The sequence below is a fragment of the Puma concolor genome, chromosome D2 (genome assembly GCF_028749965.1).
Source record: "Puma concolor isolate L17-30 chromosome D2, mPumCon1.1.hap2, whole genome shotgun sequence".
In the NCBI taxonomy this organism is placed as follows: Eukaryota; Metazoa; Chordata; class Mammalia; order Carnivora; family Felidae; genus Puma; species Puma concolor.
This window is the reverse complement of record NC_141677.1, coordinates 7,375,913-7,397,850: the sequence shown is the minus strand read 5'-3', so window position 1 is coordinate 7,397,850 and position 21,938 is coordinate 7,375,913. Positions and strand designations below refer to the sequence as shown.

At 38.7% G+C, this 21,938-nt stretch overlaps 2 protein-coding genes and 1 non-coding gene across 9 annotated transcripts in view; 1 reads left to right on the top strand and 2 right to left on the bottom strand.

Moving 5' to 3' along the window:
• LOC147575750 (uncharacterized) overlaps window positions 1–9,638 on the bottom strand; it is a 37,770-nt gene extending 28,132 nt beyond the window's left edge. For all 5 annotated transcript variants that reach the window (XR_015241521.1, XR_015241524.1, XR_015241523.1 and 2 more), the window contains exon 1: window positions 5,267–9,638. The gene's annotated coding sequence lies outside the window, so the exon portion shown is untranslated. The remainder of the gene's footprint in view (window positions 1–5,266) is intronic.
• On the top strand, window positions 7,513–7,618 carry LOC112851601 (U6 spliceosomal RNA). The gene has a single exon (XR_003222788.1). It is a non-coding gene; the product is annotated as a U6 spliceosomal RNA (small nuclear RNA).
• Window positions 9,639–17,081: 7,443 nt separating the features above from the next.
• The window catches only part of PTEN (phosphatase and tensin homolog), a 93,270-nt gene continuing 88,413 nt past the window's right edge, over window positions 17,082–21,938 (bottom strand). For all 3 annotated transcript variants that reach the window (XM_025915085.2, XM_086679528.1, XM_086679529.1), the window contains exon 8: window positions 17,082–20,588. In XM_025915085.2, the coding sequence (XP_025770870.1) occupies window positions 20,403–20,588 (186 nt within the window). In that variant the 3' untranslated portion in view covers window positions 17,082–20,402. The remainder of the gene's footprint in view (window positions 20,589–21,938) is intronic.

Below are 21,938 nucleotides of genomic sequence, written 5' to 3'. Positions count from 1 at the left end.
CAGTTGTCTAGGGTGACTGGAAAGTAGGATGTGGGAAGATGAAAATGGAAAGATAAGAGCAGCCAGACCATGGACGTTTTTGTAGGCTACGCTAAGGATTGAAGAGTTTACCTGGAAGAAATACCCAAGCTTGTTTGTGTGCTAATGGGAACAATCCATCAAGTACAGTGGAAAAGTTGCTGAACAAAGAGATGAGATGATTGAAAAAAAAGTTTGTGACCACTAGAAGAGATAGCATTTGGGCCAATATGAAGAACTTGGTCTTTGAAGTGAACTACGTTTTCCCTTTCGTTGTAACCAAGAAAAGAATCCGAGAGCATGGGTACTGATTCCAGGAGGTTATTCGATTCTGTGGTAGGAATATGAGCAGTAGCATGAAATTACTTAAATGCCGTCCATAAAATAGAAGTTTAGGTCATCGATCAAGGTTATGGAGGTCTGAAGAGTGAGAAGATATGAAGTAGTCACCTTGGAGAATGAGAAAGTAAATTTGCCAGGAAAAAATACGACTGCCGACTGGTGGGAATGTTTCAGTGGTGGCAGTCAATGCAGAGTGAAACCAGAAAGCGCAGTTATGTTCTACCCTTTGATGTTCAGCTGCCAACACATAGACAGATAGATTGGAATTTGCCAGGCACATGACTGAGAAAGAAAGTGTCAAAGAAATCAAGAATGTGCTACAAAAGAATGATTATAATGAAGAACCATGAAATGGGTATGAACATATGTAAGGATATAAGGGGAGAAATTAATAATAAAAAAAAGTGGGAGGGTCAATAGTGGTGGTACAAGACAAAGTGAGTGCAAATATCGGAGTCATACAGGGTAGGAGGCTCAAAACCAGAGATTCGGGTGACTGACAATTAGAACTACCAGAATGATAATGGGAGCTGCTGGTCGAGGCAGAGGGGAGAAAACAACAGATAGAAGTGATTGGGTCCGGGAACTGTTGCATAGAAAACCTACCAGAAATCACGGCAGGATTAAGGGATGGGGGAAACAGTAAGCAAGATACTGTAGTCCTCAGGGAAGAAGAGTAGATGACCAGGAAATTGCACCATGAAGGGGTTCGGATTGGAAAATCTAACGGTATAAACTTCAGAGGAGATGGACACGTGTGTGTGTGTGTGTGTGTGTGTTGTGTGTGTGTGTGTGCGCATGTGTGCACACGTTCTTGTTTTTTGGTTTTCCAGACAAGAGAGGTAACAATGAGGAGCATTGTTGGGATAGATCCCTATCCCATCATCCCACCCCTACAAAATCTTACAAAAGGAAAGGAAAGGTAAAATCAGCTTCCACCTTACATACACACACAATAGAATATTACTCAGCAATGGAAAAGAATGAAATCTTGCCGTTTGCAACAACGTGGATGGAACTAGAGTGTATTATACTAAGTGAAATAAGTCAGAGAAAGACAAATATTATATGATTTCACTCATACGTGGGATTTAAGAAACAAAACAGATGAGGGGTGCCCGAGCGGCTCAGTCGGATAGGCATCCGACTCTTGATTTCAGCTCAGGTCATGATCTTGCACTTTGTGGGTTTGAGCCCCGTGTCAGGCTTCTCTGCTCCAAGCGGGGGAGCCTGCTTGAGATTCTCTCTCTCGGCCCCTCCCCCCATCTCAAGATAAATAAACATTAGAAAAAAGAAATGCAACAGATGAACATAGGGGAAGGGAAGGAATAAACAAGATAAAAACAGAGAGGGAGGCAAACCATAAGAGACTCTTAAATACAGAGAACAAACTGACGGGTGCTGGAGGGGCAGTGGGGGGGGATGGGCTAAACAGGTGATGGTCATTGAGGACGGTACTTGTTGGGATGAGCACTGGGTGTTGTATGTAAATAATGAATCACTGGGTTCTACTCCCGAAACCAATACTACACTGTATGTTAACTAACTTAAATTTAAAGAAGTGAGGTTTTTTTTAATAAAAAAAATCACCTCCCATTAGAGAAGACTACAGGGGAAGCTGTGCCTTTGGGGTACAGCCAGCTATAAGCTGTGGAGTACTAATACCAGTGAATATCATGATATAGAAGAAATCACCAAGGAAGGCTGTTGGTATAGGAGAAAGGAAGAGGGAGAGGTTTTGAATCCTGGAGAACAGTGACATCAAAATCTTACCCCTAAATTTTAAATATTATGTATGAAAATAACATGTGCATAATTTTAAATCTCAAACAATACTCAAAAGTTTATCATAAAAAAACCAGATTCCTACCTTTGCCCCTCTCCATGACTACAGTCTCCAGAGACAATGTCTCAATTGGACCCTCACCTTTTCTTGTTAATCTGTCTCTACATATTGAACTCCACATCATAGTTCTACCTCTTTATTCATCGATATCAGGTGTTAGGTATTAGCTGGTGACTTCCTAATGATGGCGGAGAAAGACTCAGCTCTTGCACAACTCACCTCTCTACCCCACCACACCACCCAAGCAACATCTCAGCGATTTTTGGTGAAATCATTAATCGGTGTTTACACTTTAATAATGTATAGTAATGCTTCTGAGGAAACTGATAGTCATTTGTAAGCATAGATCCTATCTTACTTAACATTTCATTTTTCCTGGAGTTGATAATTACCCCATGTTTTCATTTGCTTGACACTCTAACGTGCCTCTGACACTCTGACATATTTTTTTTTACAAAATTCTCCAGCATCTCTGTCACCTACCTACTGATAACTTTTTGCATGCACTCAAACACACTGGTTCCATTTTTTCCCTCCTGGAGACCTGAGTCCTCCCTGAGGACTCCACATTTCTGATTCAATCTGGACTGGTTTTTCTCTAGGCCTGCTATGTAGCTTTTATTTTTAGGACTTCCCTTTGCTGCCCTCCCTCCCCTTTCCCAGATCCTGTGTCTTCCTGTTTCTTGGTTTACTTCTGCATTTTCATAGAACATATTCTCCCATACCTTGCCAGGAAAGTTGCATAGGAGATAAAGATTCTGAATTCCTAAATATCTGAAAATGTGTATATTCCACTACTATACTTGATTGATAACTTGATGAGGTCTAAAATATCTCTAAATAGACATATTATTCTACATGTGATTCTTGAATGCATTTGTAACTAAATTAATATGGTAAATGTTATAAATAGGAAAATGAGTGAATGAGATGTGAGGAAGTTGAGACAAGGGTAAATTTTTTTTTAACTTGATTTTAGAAAGACAGAGGAGAGGGGGATGGACAAAAAGGATGAAGGGAAGTGGGAGATACAGGCTTTCGGTTATGGAATGAATAAGTCATGAGAAGAAAAGGCACAGCACAGGGACTCTGGCTAACGGTACTGTAATAGCATTGTGTGGTGACAGATGGTAACCACACTTGTGGTGAACATAGCGTGATGTATAGAGATATCGAATCACCGGGTGCCTGGGTGACACCATTGGTTAAGCCTCAGACTCTTGATTTTGGCTCAGGTCATGATCTCACGGTTTGTGGGATCGAGCCCCACCTCAGGGATGCCTGCTTGGGATTCTCTCCCTCTCTCTCTGCTCCTCCCCTGCTCACGTGCTCCCCCTCTCTCTCTTTCTGTCTCTCAAAATAAATAAATAAATAAATAAATAAATAAATAAATAAATTAAATAAATAAATAAAACAAGCTTTTTAAAAAAGAGATGTCGGGGCGCCTGGGTGGCGCAGTCGGTTAAGCGTCCGACTTCAGCCAGGTCACGATCTCGCGGTCCATGAGTTCGAGCCCCGCGTCGGGCTCTGGGCTGATGGCTCAGAGCCTGGAGCCTGTTTCCGATTCTGTGTCTCCCTCTCTCTCTGCTCCTCCCCCGTTCATGCTCTGTCTCTCTCTGTCCCAAAAATAAATAAATGTTGAAAAAAAAATTAAAAAAAAAATAAATAAAAAATAAAAAAGAGATGTCAAATCACTATGTTATACACCTGAAGCTAATGTAACATTGTGTATCAACTATGCTTCAGTAAAAAATTAAAAATTGATAAAAAAAAAAAAATAGAGGAGAGTGATACCTAAACAGAATGCAAGGTAGGGAAGGTTTTTTTCTTCCTTTGCAAAAAAAAAAAAAAAAAAAAAAAAAGATTTAAGAATATTTAAAAGAATATTTAATAAACTCTTTAAGAAATGACCAAAGAAGATCGAAATGTCAAAAACAAGATGAAAAAGAGGTAATTCAATAAAACATGGTCTAGGTCCTGGGGAAGAGAGGACTAAGAACATGGTAGAAAAGTCTGCCTTCAGCAAGAGGAAGAGTACTTTTCGTTTTGCATCTCAGGGAGGCAGACTGAAGGAGGGAGAGGGCTGGGTGATGATAGAAGGACAGAAGTTGGGAGCCTTTGGTTCTCCAGTAAGAGATCAGGCCAAGGTAGGTCTGAGGGAGAGAAGGGGGGAAGGTGAGAGGGACAGAATGGGCAGATGGAGAAGCTTTGGGGAAGGGGAGAGAGCTGGGTGGAGGGGAGGGAAGGAGGATGTGATTGCGGGCAGTCCTGGGTTACAAAAATAATCGCTACTCATCACCCAGGCCTCCGCTGCAGAATCCTAAGGGTCAGATGGCAGGCACATGAGATCAACACTTGACAGGCAGGGGCGGGTCTGCATGGGAGGTGCAGGACTGGAGAGAGAGCGCCTCTGCTCTCTTTGCACCTAAGGGGTCCACTTCCCCACAAGTGGACCTCCCACCAGGAGATGGGGAGATGGGGTGGTTAAGGGCCTCCCGGCAGGTCTGCTTCAGTGACGAGCCCTGTGGAGCTGTTTCAGAATCATGCTGCACAGATGGTTAGGGGACACAAGGAAGTGAGAACACGCTTACCAACTTCACAGGCAAGGTGTTTTACAAAGGGTTTGTCGTTGTGTGTAGTTTTCTCTCGTAAGCTGTGACTCACACAAGAGCACTGCAGAGTAAGTTTTGTAGCTCGCCGCATGTCCAGGGAAATCTAGTGCATGCTCTGAAAAGTTGCACCTGCGGACCCTGCATTTTACAGACCAAGATCTTGGGGCACCGAGTGGATAGGTAAGGAAGGCCACAGAGCTAGAAAATGCTGGCAATGAGCTGATGCAAAGCCTGAGTCTTAAACCATCATCCATTTTACCTGAAATACCCACACGCATTTTGTATGCTCTCATTCACTCAATTAGTACACACTGAACATTCTCTGCTTGAATCCAGGAACGGAGGTAAGTCCCCCGTGTCCTACGTCAGGCATTCCTTTAGGCCGTTTCCCTCACCTACTACCACTGACAAATCCTGGGAGCAGAGCTGAAAGAACCTTAGCACTCACCCAAGTGCAGATGGAGAACCCAGTATAGCCCAGCTGCATAGCACACGCAGTCTTCTGTGAGGCTGTCTTCTCAAAACTGTGACCCGGGTTCTGCTTGCAAACCTCAAAAAGTAAAATTAAACGTAAATTTATGTTCTTCTTTAAGTTACTGTTCTTTTGTTGGAAACTCTGTTAGCTAGAACAGCACTGTCTAAAAGAAATATAACGTGAGCCACCTATGTAATTTTAAGCTCTCTAGTAGCCAGGTATTTTTTAAAAATACCGATGAAATTAATTTAATAATACTTTAACATAGCTCAATGCATCCAAAACTTATCTTTTGTAACATGAAATTAATATGAAAATTACTGATGGGATATTTTACATTCTATTTTTCATATGAAGTCTTCAAAATCTGGTGTGTAACTTACACTGAGAGCAAATCGCAATTTACACTAGTCCTAGTTTGAGTGCTCAATAGCCATGTGAGGCTAGTGGCTTCAGTAATGGACCTCACGGAGATAGGAAGTTAGCCACCGTGAGGCAAACTGACATCTCCAAAATCCCATTTGTCAACTCTGGTTACGCTCCATGGCATAAGAGAGCACAACTCCATCCCTTTCAGAGGCCTTAACTTCTTTAATATGACAGATATCAAGCGTAGGTCTAGAATTGAAGTCACTTGCCCAAGGGCAGCCACTGAGTTGGTGGAAAACCAGGATGAACACATTTTCAAGTGTCCCGACTCCTAATGCTATGATCTTCCCATAATGCCATGCTACTTCCTCATATGTGCCCCTCAGAGCTGCCATTTTCCCAACACCACATTTTGCATATGGTAGGTATTCTATAAATTTTCTTTTATGAGAAATTATATTATGTATAATTTCTTTATGTTTGATTTTCTGATCAAAAGCAACATGTGCCATTTTGTACAAGCAGTACCCACACAAATTACTCTTCAACTGTCTTTATGTAGTTATTCAAATAGCTCAGTGTATATACCATGTGACACATTGTGTCACATGATCAGAAAGAAAAAACGATATTTGAGATGACCTCCTAGCCTTCACCACATCTGGCAATCACAGAATTATTTTGTAATCTTAAGCTACCTGCTACGGAATATCCCATAGTCTTTTTCTGGGAATCAGAGTTACCCAGAATACATCCCTCTGGAGAGGCAAGGCAGTCTTTTCTCATTCCTACATGTCTGAACTCTCTCCCATTCCCCCACTGCTAGTGATTCTGAGACCTCGTCTTCAAGTTCCTTCAGCACCCTGAAAATTAATTTGTTTGGACCTTTAGACAAATGTTTTCCAACTTGCTTCTCCCCAATCTAAGCTCTTACGCCAGTGACCCTCAAAGTGTGGCCTATGGCCCCAGTGGGATACCGAGACCCTTTTGGAAAAACAATTAACAGTATGTATTTTCGGTGATAAAATTCAAGCTTTCAAGTAAAAATAAATATTTTAAATAACTTGTTTCTGCTACTATGAACTTGATAGCTTCCCAGTATTTAAAGAGTTTTCTGCTGAGCTCAAGATGATATTAGCATATGTGCTTTTCCCTTTTTTACATTTACAATGAAATGTGCCCACATTTGGAAGATCTATACAAATCAGTGAGCCAATATGTTCCAAATAATCCATGCATGATGTTACAAAATTATACATGGGTAAAAGACCATTCAAAGAACAAGATAAAAGCAACAGGTTTGAATTAAACAGAGCACAAAAGTTCGATGAGGTTTCCCAATCCCACACTGCAACAACCTTTTTAAAAATGGCAACTTGAGTTTGATGATTATCAGGTAAGAATACCTACAACTATCTGAAAAGGCTCTTAAAATACTTCTCCCTAACTACATATCTGGGTACAGAAGCTCTATTTTCTTTATATACTACAACCAAAACAACATATCACAACTGATTAAATGCAGAAGCATATGTGAAAATCCAGCTGTTTTCTATTAAGCCAAGCATTAATAGATACTTGGGGAAGAAATGTATTTTCTTTTCAAAGAAGCCATCCTCATCACCAAAGTTTTGTTTTGGAAAGCATAATTATCTTCATTAAAAAATGTTATTTATGTTAATACGTACTGAGTTTATTGTTATTTTTAATTAATAAATATTTCTCAGGTAATAATGTCTCGGATTTAATTTCGAATAGAGGAAAATATCAGTAAGTATAAATAACCCACATAAACAAAAGCTCTTTGAGGTCCTCAAGAAATTTCAGGAGTTTAAAAGAATCCTGAGACTGTGCTCGCTTTGGCAACACATATACTAAAATTGGAACGATACAGAAAGATTAGCATGGCCCCTGCACAATGATGACATGCAAATTCGTGAAGCGTTCCATATTTTTAATAAACCCTCTTTGCGGCCAAAAAAGAAGAATCCTGAGACCAAAAAACGCGAGAACCACTGCTTTGACTACTATTCTACCCTTGGCGGCTTGAAGGCTATGCCCTTTTAAAATAACCTGAGCGGCGCCTGGGTGGCTCAGTCAGTCAAGCATTCGACTCTTGGTTTCTGCTCAGGTCGTGATCTCGTGGTTCGTGGGATCAAGCCCTGCATCAGGCTCTGCGCTGACAGTGTGGAGCCTGCTTGGGATTCTCTCCCTCTCTCTTTGACCCTCCCCTGCTCATGCTCGTTCTCTCTCACACACAAAATAAACTTTAAAAAAAAAAAAAAAACGAAACATGAAATTTCTCCTTTAGTTGCTATAGGAAGTAACATATGTAACACGTGGTTAGTGGCTTAGGTTTGGCGATCAGGCTGACCTGAACTTCAGTCCTGGCTCTGCCACTTACTAGTTTTTCTAGGCTAGTTTTTCTAGGTTACTGAACGTTTCTATACCTCGATTCCTCATGCATAAGATGGATATAACTGTGCTTCCTATCTTATAAGAATTAAATGGCAACACTTGTTAAACTCTTAAATCCAGAATTATCACCAGCATTACAAGAATTTACGCTACCTCTTAAGAGCAATACGGTGCTAATGTAACAATGGGAGGTATTCTAAAGCCTTGAAATTCTCTTCCTTCAGCAGGAAGTCATTTTTCCAAACATAATATACCAGTTCAATCTTACTCCAAATTCACCTTAATGATTTCTCATAACAGATTCCCAAGTACTAACAGCATTTTTTTTTTGTTATAAAATTGAAAAGCATGTATTGTGCCTACAAGATAGGTCAATTTTCATACAGCATCACTGTAATAACATCTATATTTAGGGAGAGGTCCTATTACAAAAGCTGAATCAAAGAGTTAACATGAGCAGGCGAGCCAATCAATTTCCCAGGCGCTGACTCTGATGATGAGCTTGGCAATTACCTAGTGATGACACTCCTATGTTTCAAAACTGCTTTGACTGCAGGTACACAACTTAATGGAGCCGATTAGGAAACCTTTCTTTGTCAATGCATGCATCACCTTGGACATTGTAAGTCGCAGAACATATGTGACATGTTTTCTACATAGTAAACCTGTGTAAGACGCTGTAGTAGAACATTTGCATAATCATTACAGTTGGGCCTATGATAATGCGAATTCCTTACTCAACGTAATTGACAAACAGCAGGAATTTCTTCGTATGTATCTCAGGAAGCCACAAGAATGTACTCGGATTAATATCTTATTGGGGCTCCCTGTAGCTAATTACAGTCAGATACATTTTGCTTTTCAAAGCCTCATCCACCTTTAAGACTTTAAAGGCATTATTAAAGTTGGACACTTACTAATTTACTTTCAAGTTTGCTGACTCTTTCATTTCCATTTTTCTATTGCCCATCTAGTCGTTTTTAAGTTCAGATATTGTATCTTTTGCTATAGAATTTCCATGTGATTCTTTTTTACAATTTCTCTGCTGAGAACTTCTTTCTGTTCAAGTGTGTTTATCTTCCATCTCATGGGCCATAATTATAACAGTTGCTTTTATGTCTGATAATTCTAACATCTGGTTTATCTCGAGGCTGGCATCTCTTGCTTGACTTTTTCCTTGGAAATTGGTCACATTATCCTGGTCTTCCTACTTAAGCAATTTTGGATACTGGGCTGTGTCAACTCTGGGTCTTACTAAAATTGTCTGAGAAATATTTTGTTTGTTTAAGCAGGCAATCAACCCAATTAGGCTCAGATTGCAAATCCTGTGTCACTTTCTACGAACAGTAGTTTTGATCTCATTTTCATTTCTTGTCGACTTTGCCAGAGTTCCTTGGGTCTGTCTTGTGCACACCAGCTCAGGAGTGAGCCCAGGACATGTGGAAAGTCATACACACAGGGAGAGAGGGTCCGCCTTTCCAGCTCTCCCCTCTTTAGGATTTTCCCATTCCCCCCACTCCATGCTCTTTGGCCAACAGGAGAGGCTTCTCCTGGCTCTTTGGACAGTAAACCTCCACTGCTGTGCATCTCCATAAGTGGGGCTGACCCCTGGCGCAAACCTGTAAGAGAAAAGAGAAAGAGAAAGAAAAAGGGAAGGGAAGCATCCTCACAGAGGCTGCTTTTCCAAGTTCTGAGTCTCCTTCACAATCCGTCTGAGTTCTTAGGTATTTGCTTTTTTGTGTGTGGTCCAGAAATGTTTAGTTGCTGTTCACAGCAGAAATGGGCTTGAGAGGAATCAGAAGCTTCCCCACCTACTTCTCCAAGTTTCGTCTTCCACGCCTCTCCATGTCCCTCTCCCTGTTCTAGCTTTTCTCTTCTTACAGCTTCCTCAACGGCCAGGTTTGTTCCCACAACAAGCCACTCTGCTTGCTTTGCCCTCTGCGTAAACTCTGTTTCCCAGTCTGAAATCTAAATGACCTGCTCTGACTCCACACCACCATAATTCCAACTAGATACCAGGCATGCGGCATATACAGATGCACCTGATAGATGGCTAGATGGCCTGCTTAACGGGAACCAACTGCTTTAAACAACAGTGTATTTGAAGTTCAGTTGAAAATAAGGTACAAGTTCATTCAACAGATTTAAGACCAAAACAGCGAACTTTGCTCTCACTCTGAGTCTTGATACAAACACATGTGCCAACACCTTACCATCTTACCTCCCAAGAACTTTGCAAGATTGAGTTCTCTTTCATGGCGCGAACAGCGGTTAAGTATTTCTCTTCTTTGTTCATCTTGCAGGACTTAAAACCTTGTACTCAAATTTGCTTTTCTTCTGTCAGTAATAAAGGATACAGGCATGACTCCGTTACGATCGGTTGTTCACGCTTTTGTTTTTGGTTTGCTTTGTGAATTTGATTTTAGTTAAGAGGTGGTATCATAGTATGGTAAAAATTTGAACCTGGGTTCAAAGCCAGTTCCCTACTTACTAGCTGTGAGGCCTGGGCAGCTTGAACACTCTTTCAGTTTCTGTGGACAAGTTGGGATGAAACCACACACCTTGAAGGGTGGGTAAGGCACAGGAAACGTCTACTACAGTGTTGGGCACAAGAGACGGGCACCAAGTATTTTCCTACAAGTCCTCCAGTACTAAGAGTTAGCATGAGCTCCCCCCCAGGGCTCTTTTCTTCCCTTTTCCTCCCTTTCTTACCTCAGCTTCCTTTCTCTCTGCTCTGTTATTTTGGTCTCTAGGTAGGTGACTTATCACAGAACTCCTATGAATTTTAGACATGCATCTCCAGGTTTTCTGAGAGAGCTGTGTTGAACTTTCTTGAGGAAGATTCAAGTTGCTTGAGATTTTCAAGTACCTCCTCGCAGGGATTTTACCTCAGTTGATCATGTTTATAGTGGTATTTTTGTTTTAACATTATTGGATTTTTTTGTTGTTGTTAATGGAAACAATGGCCTCAGTCTTCTCCAAGGACAACTCAACACATGAAACGGTGTCTGCTGAGTCTGGCAAACGGGAAATTTAATTTATGCCTACTCTTTTACCAAAGACTAAGAGTTATTTCCCCTTTCAAACATTCATTTGATGTACAGTACTAATAATTCTGAGAAGCCCATGCATTATTCATATGAATTGTGATGGCTATACGCAGTAAATAGGATTAGCTAATTAATGACTTAAAGAACACTTACAGTTCCCTTGTTGAAGATAACCATGTAAAATGTTGAGCTGCCCTGCCAATGATATCTTCATGAAAATATTGAATAAAATGAAATAGGTTGCTAATTTTCACATCCACCCGTAAAACTTATATACATTGGTCTTCCTTACAGATAAGGATTGGAAAAGTAGGAGATCTGTAATTTCAAAAACATGATTATAATTGAAAAGAGAAGCATAAACATGACTCTCATCTGTTATTTTTCCTAACTTACAGGTCACGATGTATCCCAGTATCAGTTGCTTGGACTACTTGAGCTCAGTTTTAATACAAAAAAAGCATCGTCATACTTAGGGTATTTTTATAGACTATATTTTTGATAAGCTTCGTAATCTCTACAGGTCACATTTAATGGAGTATTATTAAATAGAAAAGCATAACTAAATCTTGCGCCAAGTCTCCGGTATTTCAAGTGGAGTAAAAATATGGCTAATTCGTTGCAAATTAAGTTTGAGGCTTATTTATCATTACTATTGGAATATTCTTCCAAATTCCAATGAGGTAGGTTCAAGAGACATGCCCAGTAAATAATGTTTAATCTTTAGGCCAAGACCAAAGGATGTACACAAATATTTCTTCTAAACTTACATGACCATTTTTCTCATGTTGGGGAAACCTATTCAGCTACCTTAAGTTTTTTCTAAAGCAAAATAAAATGTAAAAAAAAAAACAAAAACAAAAACAACAACTCATCAGAGTCAGAATAGAAACGAAATGCAAAATTTCCAAAGGAAAGTATCTTTAAAATCACTTAGAATTGTATTTTAAATTAAGAAAAGAGGAAAAGCTAATAGTTTACATTTTCTTTCAAAATCTCATGCCCCAGGTGCCTGCCCAGACGGATGAAAACCGATCAACAGCAAATACCGTAAGATGATGCTCCAATAAATAAAAAGTTGCAAGTCTCTATCTTATCAAATTAACTCAATTATACTATTTGCCCACCATCATAAATTTAAATTTTGTGGATCTTGAAATGAGGTAGGGGAAGGAAGGGTTTCCTCCTTTGTGAAAAAAGTTTCTTTTACTATTTAGATATTGGTGTTTTTCAAGAAACTTTTGTTCGTGAGTTAAGAATTAAAGCATATAGCACTAGGCCATAAATTTCACCCCTTTTGTTTCTGAAGTAACTCAAAATTTATAGCTTGTTTCCCATTGATAAATCATATATGGCATTTCCTTTCAGCTTTACAGAAATGTTTAAGGCCATAACTTCTACTGAAAAGCGGTTACCAAGTATTTTTGAGACATATACAGATTTCACAAGAAAAAATTTTAAATGAACTAAACTCTGAGAATGAAGAGGAACCTATATTGTTTATATGGATTTTGCCAAACCAGTTTAGAAAACAGAATGATTTAGATTATTTTGGGTGTCATTCTCAAAATTTACCCCTAGATAGATATACCAATAATGATCTTATAAAAACCCAGGAACTAATATAGAGTTGTAGGTGAGAATAAAATTTTATAAAGGATAATGGGGTGCATCTTGCTGTTTGATAGGATGGGAAAAAATTCTAACGCCACGGTTTCAGGGCTCTGTTCAGTCCTCACCTTCCCAGTGAGGGCTTTTCCAGACTGTCCTATCACCACTGCAATCTCATCACTTCTGCAAACCTGAACCCACCCCCCGCTCCACAATCCCCCAGCCAGCCACCCGCATTGCCTTATAACTGGCCAAGTGCTCGCTGTTTATCACCTAGTATCCCTCACTGGGATGTAAACCTCATGGGAACGGGGATCTGCCGTTTGCCCATTGGTCTCAGGTATCTAAAACAGTGCCTGGCAGGTGATCCATAACGACTGACCTGCAACTTAGTTTCTTTATTGCACCATGTTGTTGGTTTTAAGACATTGCCCTTTGTTTGGCTTAATTTTAAATCCCCCTTCCCCGCTTCCTTCTCTGACCCTTCCAAAGCATGTTAGAATATAATTAATTACGCTATGGCAACAAGTCGTCCCAGGATCTCGGTCTAACTTAATATCGGTTTCTTGCTCATGCTAATGTCTAACATGTTTGATTTGAAGAAGTTCTGCTCCGTAAAGTCACTCAAGACCCAGGCTGACAGAGCTGCACCATCTGAAATGTGTCCAGTCCCTGGTCACTGCCAGAGGGGAAGAAAGGAACCCAAGGAGTGTGCGAGGAACTTAATTTGTAATGCCTTTCCTCAGAAGTGCCACCTCACTTTCACCGTCTGTTCATTGGAACTGACTAGTTACCATGGCCCCAGCCAAGCTCAAGGGGGTCGAAGTCGAGGGGAGCATATGAGAGGCTTGGTGGTCATTACTGTATCACATGTAACTCCTATTTCACAGCACGGATCACATTTTATTTTAATAAAACATTATTTCCTCTCCTGGCATGGAAACTCCTGAGGGCAAAAGAGGGTATGTCTGTTTTGATCACTAATATTTTCCAAACATCTTATAAAAGGAAGGGACTTGATAAATACTTGTTGAATAAAAAATTTAAAACCAAATATTCAAAATAATTAACTTTTTTAATTTTTTAAAGAAAAAAATACTCTCCATAGGAAAGCATTTGTTTTTATGTCCATCAGTAGCCAAATGGAACTTGATATAAACATTTCCAATACACCAACTTTGGTTAAATGCACAAGTTTGAAAATAACTCAATGCACACATCAGATGCTACTAACAAGTTCATTAATATCCAAGATTCATTCCTGTATGTCAAAGGTCATCCAAGGTAAACATTATTTTCATTACAATGAACTATGAGATTCCAGTGAGAACGGTTTGCCTCAAAGGATTTAGTCTCTGAACTTGGGAGTCTAGCATTCAAAAATTTAATTCACCCAGCCACCCATCCACACTCGCATTTATAAACTTCCCATTAGGGCAATTTAATGACAGGAGAAAGTAAAAACTGACAGGGCATTTGTAACCACTGGGTATCATTTGGACGACTGGATGGGGTGGGCAGAAAATACTACCGGTGCACATAAATTAACGCCAATAAATGACAGTCTTCAGAAAGCCACACCTAAACATTTCCAGAATTTCACTAAACAGTTGACAACCTGAAACAGTAGAGCCGTGACTACAAGCCTTGCTCCATTCCAAACAAAACCTCTAACCATTTCAAGAACAGAGGAGAATCCACATGCAACAAGACAGACATTATCTTTAATTAAAAATATATATATATAAATCCTTAACACTTCATTTAAAAATATGTGGCTGTATTTTAAAATCTGGTAATGCTCAAAGCTGGCAGCTGACCTCACTCATATATGTAAAAATGTTCTTGAAATATCAATATGTTGGTTTATACGTGACGTACTGCCCTGCAGCTAAATCTTTCTCACCAAAATTCTCAAATGACTATCAAAAAAAAGAGCCGCATGTTCTAAGCCCCCAGGACACTAAACACGGTTTAAGTTCCAGAACTAAAGGTGAACCATTCATGAAATACTATTTCTGAGATGCTGGAAACCACACTAGCACAGAGACTTAAAGACAATTGACAGACAAGCGGTAGCTTTTTCTTTTTCTTTTTTTTTTTTTTTTTTTTTTTTTGCAGGTGTTAAACTAACTCACTCTACATTGAACTGTTTGGGAACTATAAAAACTGAAAAGCTCATCCTCTTTTCCAACCTAGGAGGGAAATTGAAAGGTAACAGTGAAGTGAACTACTCATATAGTGTCTCACATATTCCGCTTAACTATTTAACACATAATTCCAAAATGCAAATATTTAAAATGGCTTTTGAGGAGATGTATCTGCAATGTTAAGCTTGTCTAGGCTAAATAAATGTAACTATTTTATTTACTTAGACATGTATCATCCTGATGCCAACAGTATCTAAACATTCATAATTAAGCAACCGACTTGGAAAGGGCTCTCAGTAACTGCATATAATCTGCATCTGTAGCATTAGAAAGAATCAATTCACTGCTCATTTTCTGATGTAACTGAATACTGTAAGTCTACGTCAGAAATACTAACCTTATGGGCTTTGAGAGTATGCACAGTACAAATTTTATTATTGAAGAAAATATATATATGAATATACAGAAAAAAACGTATAGTCACTGAAGAATCAATAATGGCCATGTCTCCACATGGGGGAACTAGGAGTGATTATTTTATTGTTGTTGCTATGGAAAAGTATTCTCAAAATAGCTAACTTAAGAACCAAAGGGGATTTATTACCACCAATGAAATTATCTGCCCTTTCCTGTCTTCTTCACATTACAAGCTTTTAAAGCCTGGGCCAACCAACGTGACTTTACCAAGTCTAGCTACCTACATTCTAATACATTTGTAAGGAGGAAGCCCTCTTGAAGGACGGAAAAATAGCAAGATCATGGTTATAAAGGAACAGACTTGCTCCAAAATTAACAACAACAACAACAACAACAACAACAACAACAACAACAAAGTGGAGAAGCAACTTAATCATTAGGCTTCCTACAGCAATCTACTTCTATAGAAAAACCAGTCCCTAACATTTCATCTTTAAAAGTTTAAAATACTGTCCTTACACCAGTTTAGACTGATTATACTGTTCCATTCACAAACCTTTCTCTCTGTGCTAGTTAACGGCACTCCGAATCAAAACTTCTACTTACGTCGTTTAAGACTAAGTCTTAGATGTCTGGCTAGTTTATCTGGCAGGAATAAAAGAACAAAAAGAGTTGGGACATTAGCAGCAAATTCATTAGATTTAAGGGTTTGATTTTTTTGTCTGCCTTTAGAAGCCTGCATGTTAAACACTGGTGATTTTTTAATTCTCAATGGAAATGGTGATGGCATTCACTTAACCAAACTAGCTCAAACTACACTGTAGTGAAAACATGCAATAAAAACAAAATTGCCATTAAATTCCTATTTTTCAGACATCACCAAGATCTTCTTATAAAACACAGTCATTTAAAACCCCAGTATAGTTTTCGTCCATGCTTAATAGACCTAAAAGTAAAAAAATAAACCTGTTGCATACCCACACTTTTCATAGCTTGGATGATACATTATTCACGTTCATTTTTTAAAAAAGTCACGTGAGAAAACGTAAACTTGAAATCACGTTAAATTCCGCTGTTACCTAAGTGGTCTGCTTTATTTTCAAAACATTGGTGCAAGCTACACTTTCACTTATTGTCTTGCTATGCTTTGTTGAAAGGATACGCCTTCGTCTTTAAACTCTGAAGAACATTAGAAATAACCAGATTAATTCAAGTACACAAAGTCTTCCAGACTACTCTGGAATATCAACTTGTAAATGGCACAAGTCACAATGAGTAGATGAAGCTTCCCATATGTTGCCGGCAGTCTCTACAGAATCACAAAGAATGGAAAAGTCACAAAGTTGAAATCTGAAATCCATTTGGGGAAACTATCTTCAGACATCTGGCTTAGTAGAAAAAAAAAAAAAGAAGAAGAAGAAGGGAAGAGAAGAGAGAGAAAAGAAAAGAAAAGAAAAAGAAAAAGGGGGGAAAAAAGGCAGAACTTTTCAAGAATCCTGAACTTTTTCAGGATTAGAATGCTACTTAATGTGCCTGAAAGAATTTATGAAGTGCTAAGGCCCTAAAAAAAGTGCCTCTCTTAAACATGAGTAGACGGATACTCTACTCCCAAGCTGACAAAGGCCCATGTTTTTATAACTGCAGGCTTTGCAGGACAGCAAGGAAAAAGAAAACTTACAGAAAACTTAATCACATTTGGCTGCCCATCATTTAAAATTTCAATAGATTTAAGCGATTTAAGTTACACTCTCATTTAATAAAACACCCACACAATGACAAGAATGAGACTTTAATCAGTTTTAAGTGGAGTTTATAACACTAAGAGATAAAGGGTTGTTAACAAACACAATAACAAATGGACATCTGATTGGTATGAGGCATTATCCTGTACACATCGTATTTTTTTGTGTATCCTCAGTGCATAGCATTTACACACAGAGCCACTGCTGCACAGCACAAGAGTATCTGAAGAGGCTGAATCAGAGTGAGGCTGTTTAACAGACTGAAATTTTTTAGTATATATAATCGATATGAAAACAGATTGAACTTCTGAACTGGCAGGGTAGAAGGCAGCTGGGCCAGACACTGCAGTTCGAGCCCTCCGGTGCACAGTTCCACCCCTCCGTCCGCATGCACGACACATTGACAGTATTTAAAGGTAAACGAGGCACTTTGTGGCAACCACAGCCATCGTTATGAACATATTGCACAAATTTTCTAGAACTAAACATGTAACTTGTACCCTACTTTTACTTTTTAAAGCTGAAACATCTGATGCTGCCGGTAAACTCCACTTAAGTTTATAACCTGTGCCACAGCAAAGAATGGTGATGCTATTTCTTCAACTACGCCTTAATAATTATGGCAAAAAAAATGTTCAAGAGGAGCTACAGAGGACTTGTGATGGTACAGGGCCCAATTGTAAGCTTTCTTAAAAGTGATGCCTTCAAGTAACTTCAGACATGTAAGCGGCTGCACATCCAAAGAGTCTAAGTAAGAAAACATTCCAGAAACTCAAAGAGATTACCTACAGAATGCATTTCAGGCTAATTATGAATACTGTCATAAATAAAGTTTTAATTAGGACTCAAAAACCTTTCAGTCATAGCAATTCTTGTCAAATTCTATGGGGATGGTAACTGAAATAAAGGGGAATAGTATGTATAATATATATTTATATATATAATATATATATATATAATGCCATTTTTCCATTTCCAATGACTACACCATAAAATGTAAGCAAGGCTTCTCAAAAACATTGAAACATTCAAAATCAAAACCCTCATTCAGACCTTCACATTCCAAAGGAAAGATAATAACAGTGCAAAAGCCCATTATAACGTCATTATTTATGACCTGGCCCTCCATGTTACATATTGGAACAACACAAGTTATGTTTTAATATATACTGTGCCCAAAAGTGTAACAAATAACAGTATTAATAACTATCATCAAAACATGAATAGTTGATTTTCATTTTAGTCAACAATTTTCAGCTTTTACGAAAGAAAAGGTGGCATATAAATTTCAATGCTGAGATCTTAGCAACAGTTGTCTCTAACTTTACCCAATTTAACTGGTGAGCAATCAGTTCTCTGTATATCAATGTTTCAATACAAATGTGTAAATCCTAAGAGCTTTGTTAAAAATTTAAAAATTTTTTATTTGTTGAATGAAACTGATGAGGTATGGAAAACATGTCAACATTATATATACCAAGAATATTTTTGATGAAGTTCTGCCTAATCTGTTCACCATCAAACTCTAAAAATGCTGCTCTAATAGGTCCTAATGCAATCCGTATTTGTAAATTAACTAGGGTCAGACCACAGCTAGTGAACAATTTCAGCACCAAGAAGTTATTGAAAATGAGATTTTACACCATTAAGAAATCAATTGGCTGGATATTTCAATGTTTCAAGGTCAGGGTAGAATTTGAAAGACACCAAATTTCAGGGGCGGGGGGACTTCTTTTTAACAACATCTTCACATTAGCTTTACAATAGTAGTTGTATTCTGCTTAAAATCATATGCAGTCTGGGCATATCAAATATATGATATTTAAGAAGTGAAATTGAAGCCCTAGTCCTAACTCTAGCACTATGAAGAAATGATTCAACACTGCACATTAAAAAAAAAAAAATCTATTCTTTCAATAAAAATCGATAAAAGCATTATGTGGGACAATTTCTACTGAAGAAGTAAATGCCTTATTATTTGTGCAGTGTTGAAAATTTACTGCAACTCTAATTTCCTTTTTAACACAAATAATGTCCTTTTAAATATAAACATTATATGTATTCAGTATTCAAGTAAAATTCCCTAACAGTTAATGACATTTAAAAAATGTGCAAAACTGCAAAACTCATTGTAATAGAATGTGTAAGGTCAAAAGGGTGGGACGGCTGACAGCTATCGGATTGAATAAGTGCATCATAAATCTTTAAAGAAAAAAAACGCTTACTGTAGAATCTCAAATTGAAATTTCCTGTGCAGCATTACAAAATATTTTATATTCAATGAGAAAAAAAGCAGCTTGCAGGCAGCACATGAAGCATCCACAGCAGGTATATGATTGAAAACTAATAACGTAAGTGTATGCAGTCGACTGATGTAGGTACTAATAGCATCTGACTTTTCGCACTGGCCTTGATTACACAGGAGATGGAGCGGTCACTACAAGTGAGAAAACATATTTAATAAGTCATTGTCAATTTTTAAAATGTTTCAAGCCCATTCTGTGTTGATAGCCTCCACATTTATATGGTTAAGTCATTGTTGCTGTGTTTCTTATCTATGACCACGTTATTTTTATATCCCTTCATTTGTGGATTCTTAACAAGTTGTGGAAGGTTCATTCCTGTACCCCAATACAGATTCACTCCCTCTAGCTGCCTTTTCTAGCACCAATATGCTTAAAAAAAAAAAAAAAATGCACAAAACAACAAGCAGTGACAGCGGCCAATTCCTCAAACGTCCAGATTAATAACTGTAGCATGCTAAAGAAAGGTGCGTGGAAATAGCTGGAGACGGCATACGGTCCAGAGTCCAGCGTGAAACCCATCCCTTTCTGAGCACTCCCTCCATCCCCGACCCGAACACATGCATGAGAATGTAGCGGAACCCTCGAGAAACTCCTCTTAGCCAACTGCAAACTTCTCTGTTGCCACAAGTGCAGAGGGGTAGGATGTGAACCTGTATGTCACAAAACTCTTTAGCCACTTCAGTTGGTGACAGAACACAAAATGAGAAATTCCTACGTATACACATCAGTCTGTCTCCACTTTTTATAAAACTGGAATAAAATGGGAAAGTGCCATCTTTATTTATCCTAATTGAATTTTAAATGTCCTTTTGACACAAAAAGGTATATACATGACACAGCTACACAACCTTTTTTCAACTGGACAACAAGTGTCAAAACCCTGTGGATGTATAGGGTAAAACAAGATTGGTCAGGAAAAGAGAATTGTTCCTATTAACTGGTAATCTGACACAATGTCCTATTGCCATTAAAAAAAAAAGGTCCAATTTCAGTTTATTCAAGTTTGTTTTCATGGTGTTTTATCCCTCTTGATAAAAAAAAAAAATTCAGACTTTTGTAATTTGTGTATGCTGATCTTCATCAAAAGGTTCATTCTCTGGATCAGAGTCAGTGGTGTCAGAATATCTATAATGATCAGGTTCATTGTCACTAACATCTGGTGTTACAGAAGTTGAACTGCTAGCCTCTGGATTTGATGGCTCCTCTACTGTTTTTGTGAAGTACAGCTTCACCTGGAGAAAAAAGAGAAGGTTTAAATGGAAAAATCCATAAATCTGACTAATCTTAAAAAATAGAGATCTTTACTAAGTAATTTAACAGATTTGTTTTTAAAAGCGCTACGACAAATATGATCTTTAAAAGGCGGCTGCCTTTTAAATGACCCTCTTCTTCAGATTCCCTCTATGTTCTTTCTTACAATACACTAAAAAGTTATACTGGAATGTTAAAATACTAGTCTTTAATAAGCATAAGCTGCAAGCACAGACTAAATAATTCTACAAAAGAAATGCACTGAGCCTGAAGTTCATCAAGTTTACAAAATGTATTTTCAATCTCGAAATTCAACGTACAAAGAGCTGAGTTCCAAAAGAACATTTCACTTACTACCTGTCTGAACCTCAATATGTTTTCTGATACAAATGATACTGAACAAATACAAATGCCATATCATAAAAATACTGATCAACAATGATGTTTAGGATCAGCCCTAAAACCTCCTGAAACCTAAAAACCTCCCATGAGGAGAGAACATCACACAGTGATCAGAACAGTGGACCAAGGGCCTTTTTACAGGCACAGCCGAGTTAACTGTCAAACAAGTCAACAAAGGCAGGTATTTCTGTTTTAAAGGCGAGGAAGCTAAGGCCCAGAAAGTTCAGGCAACTTGCTGAAGGCCACATGTCTAGTAGGTGGTGGATGTGAGGCTTCGGGGAGATCTGGCAGGAAGCCCCTCGCTCATTCTCTTAAATCGGCAGCCCCTCCCCCATGGTCCAATAGTCTTCACCAATTCTTCTCTTCCACCCAAAATCCGTTCCATCAGTAACTCCTTTCAGTTCCACCTCCAAAATACCATCCGTCCCCACCCTGACAGCTTTTCATTGTGCCCCACAGCCACCACACTAGTCCAAGCAAGCACCGTCTCCACTGGATTAAACCACAGCAACAGCTTCTCAACTCACCTCACAGCTCCGTTCTTGCCTCCTCTCCCTACTCTCCTCTCCAGTCTACATTTTGAAGGAGTGGACAGAATGAACTTTTAAAGACAAAATTCAGATTACATCCATCCTGTGCTGAAAACACACCAACGTCTTCACACGCAGACTCATGTGCTTTAGTCAAAATGACTCCTCCACTGCTCCTCAAAACTACCCAAATTATTCCTGTCTCAGGACTTTTGTAACTGTCTCTGTCCTTCTCTCTTTCCCTAGATATTTCTATAGCTCACTCGTTTCATTTAAGGCCCTGATTAAATGTCACCTGCTTGTAGAGGACTTCTCTTAACTATCCACCTAAAAACACACACCAAATGATCTCTGCTTTATTTGTTCACAAGCACTTACCGTATTATGGTACTTGTTTAC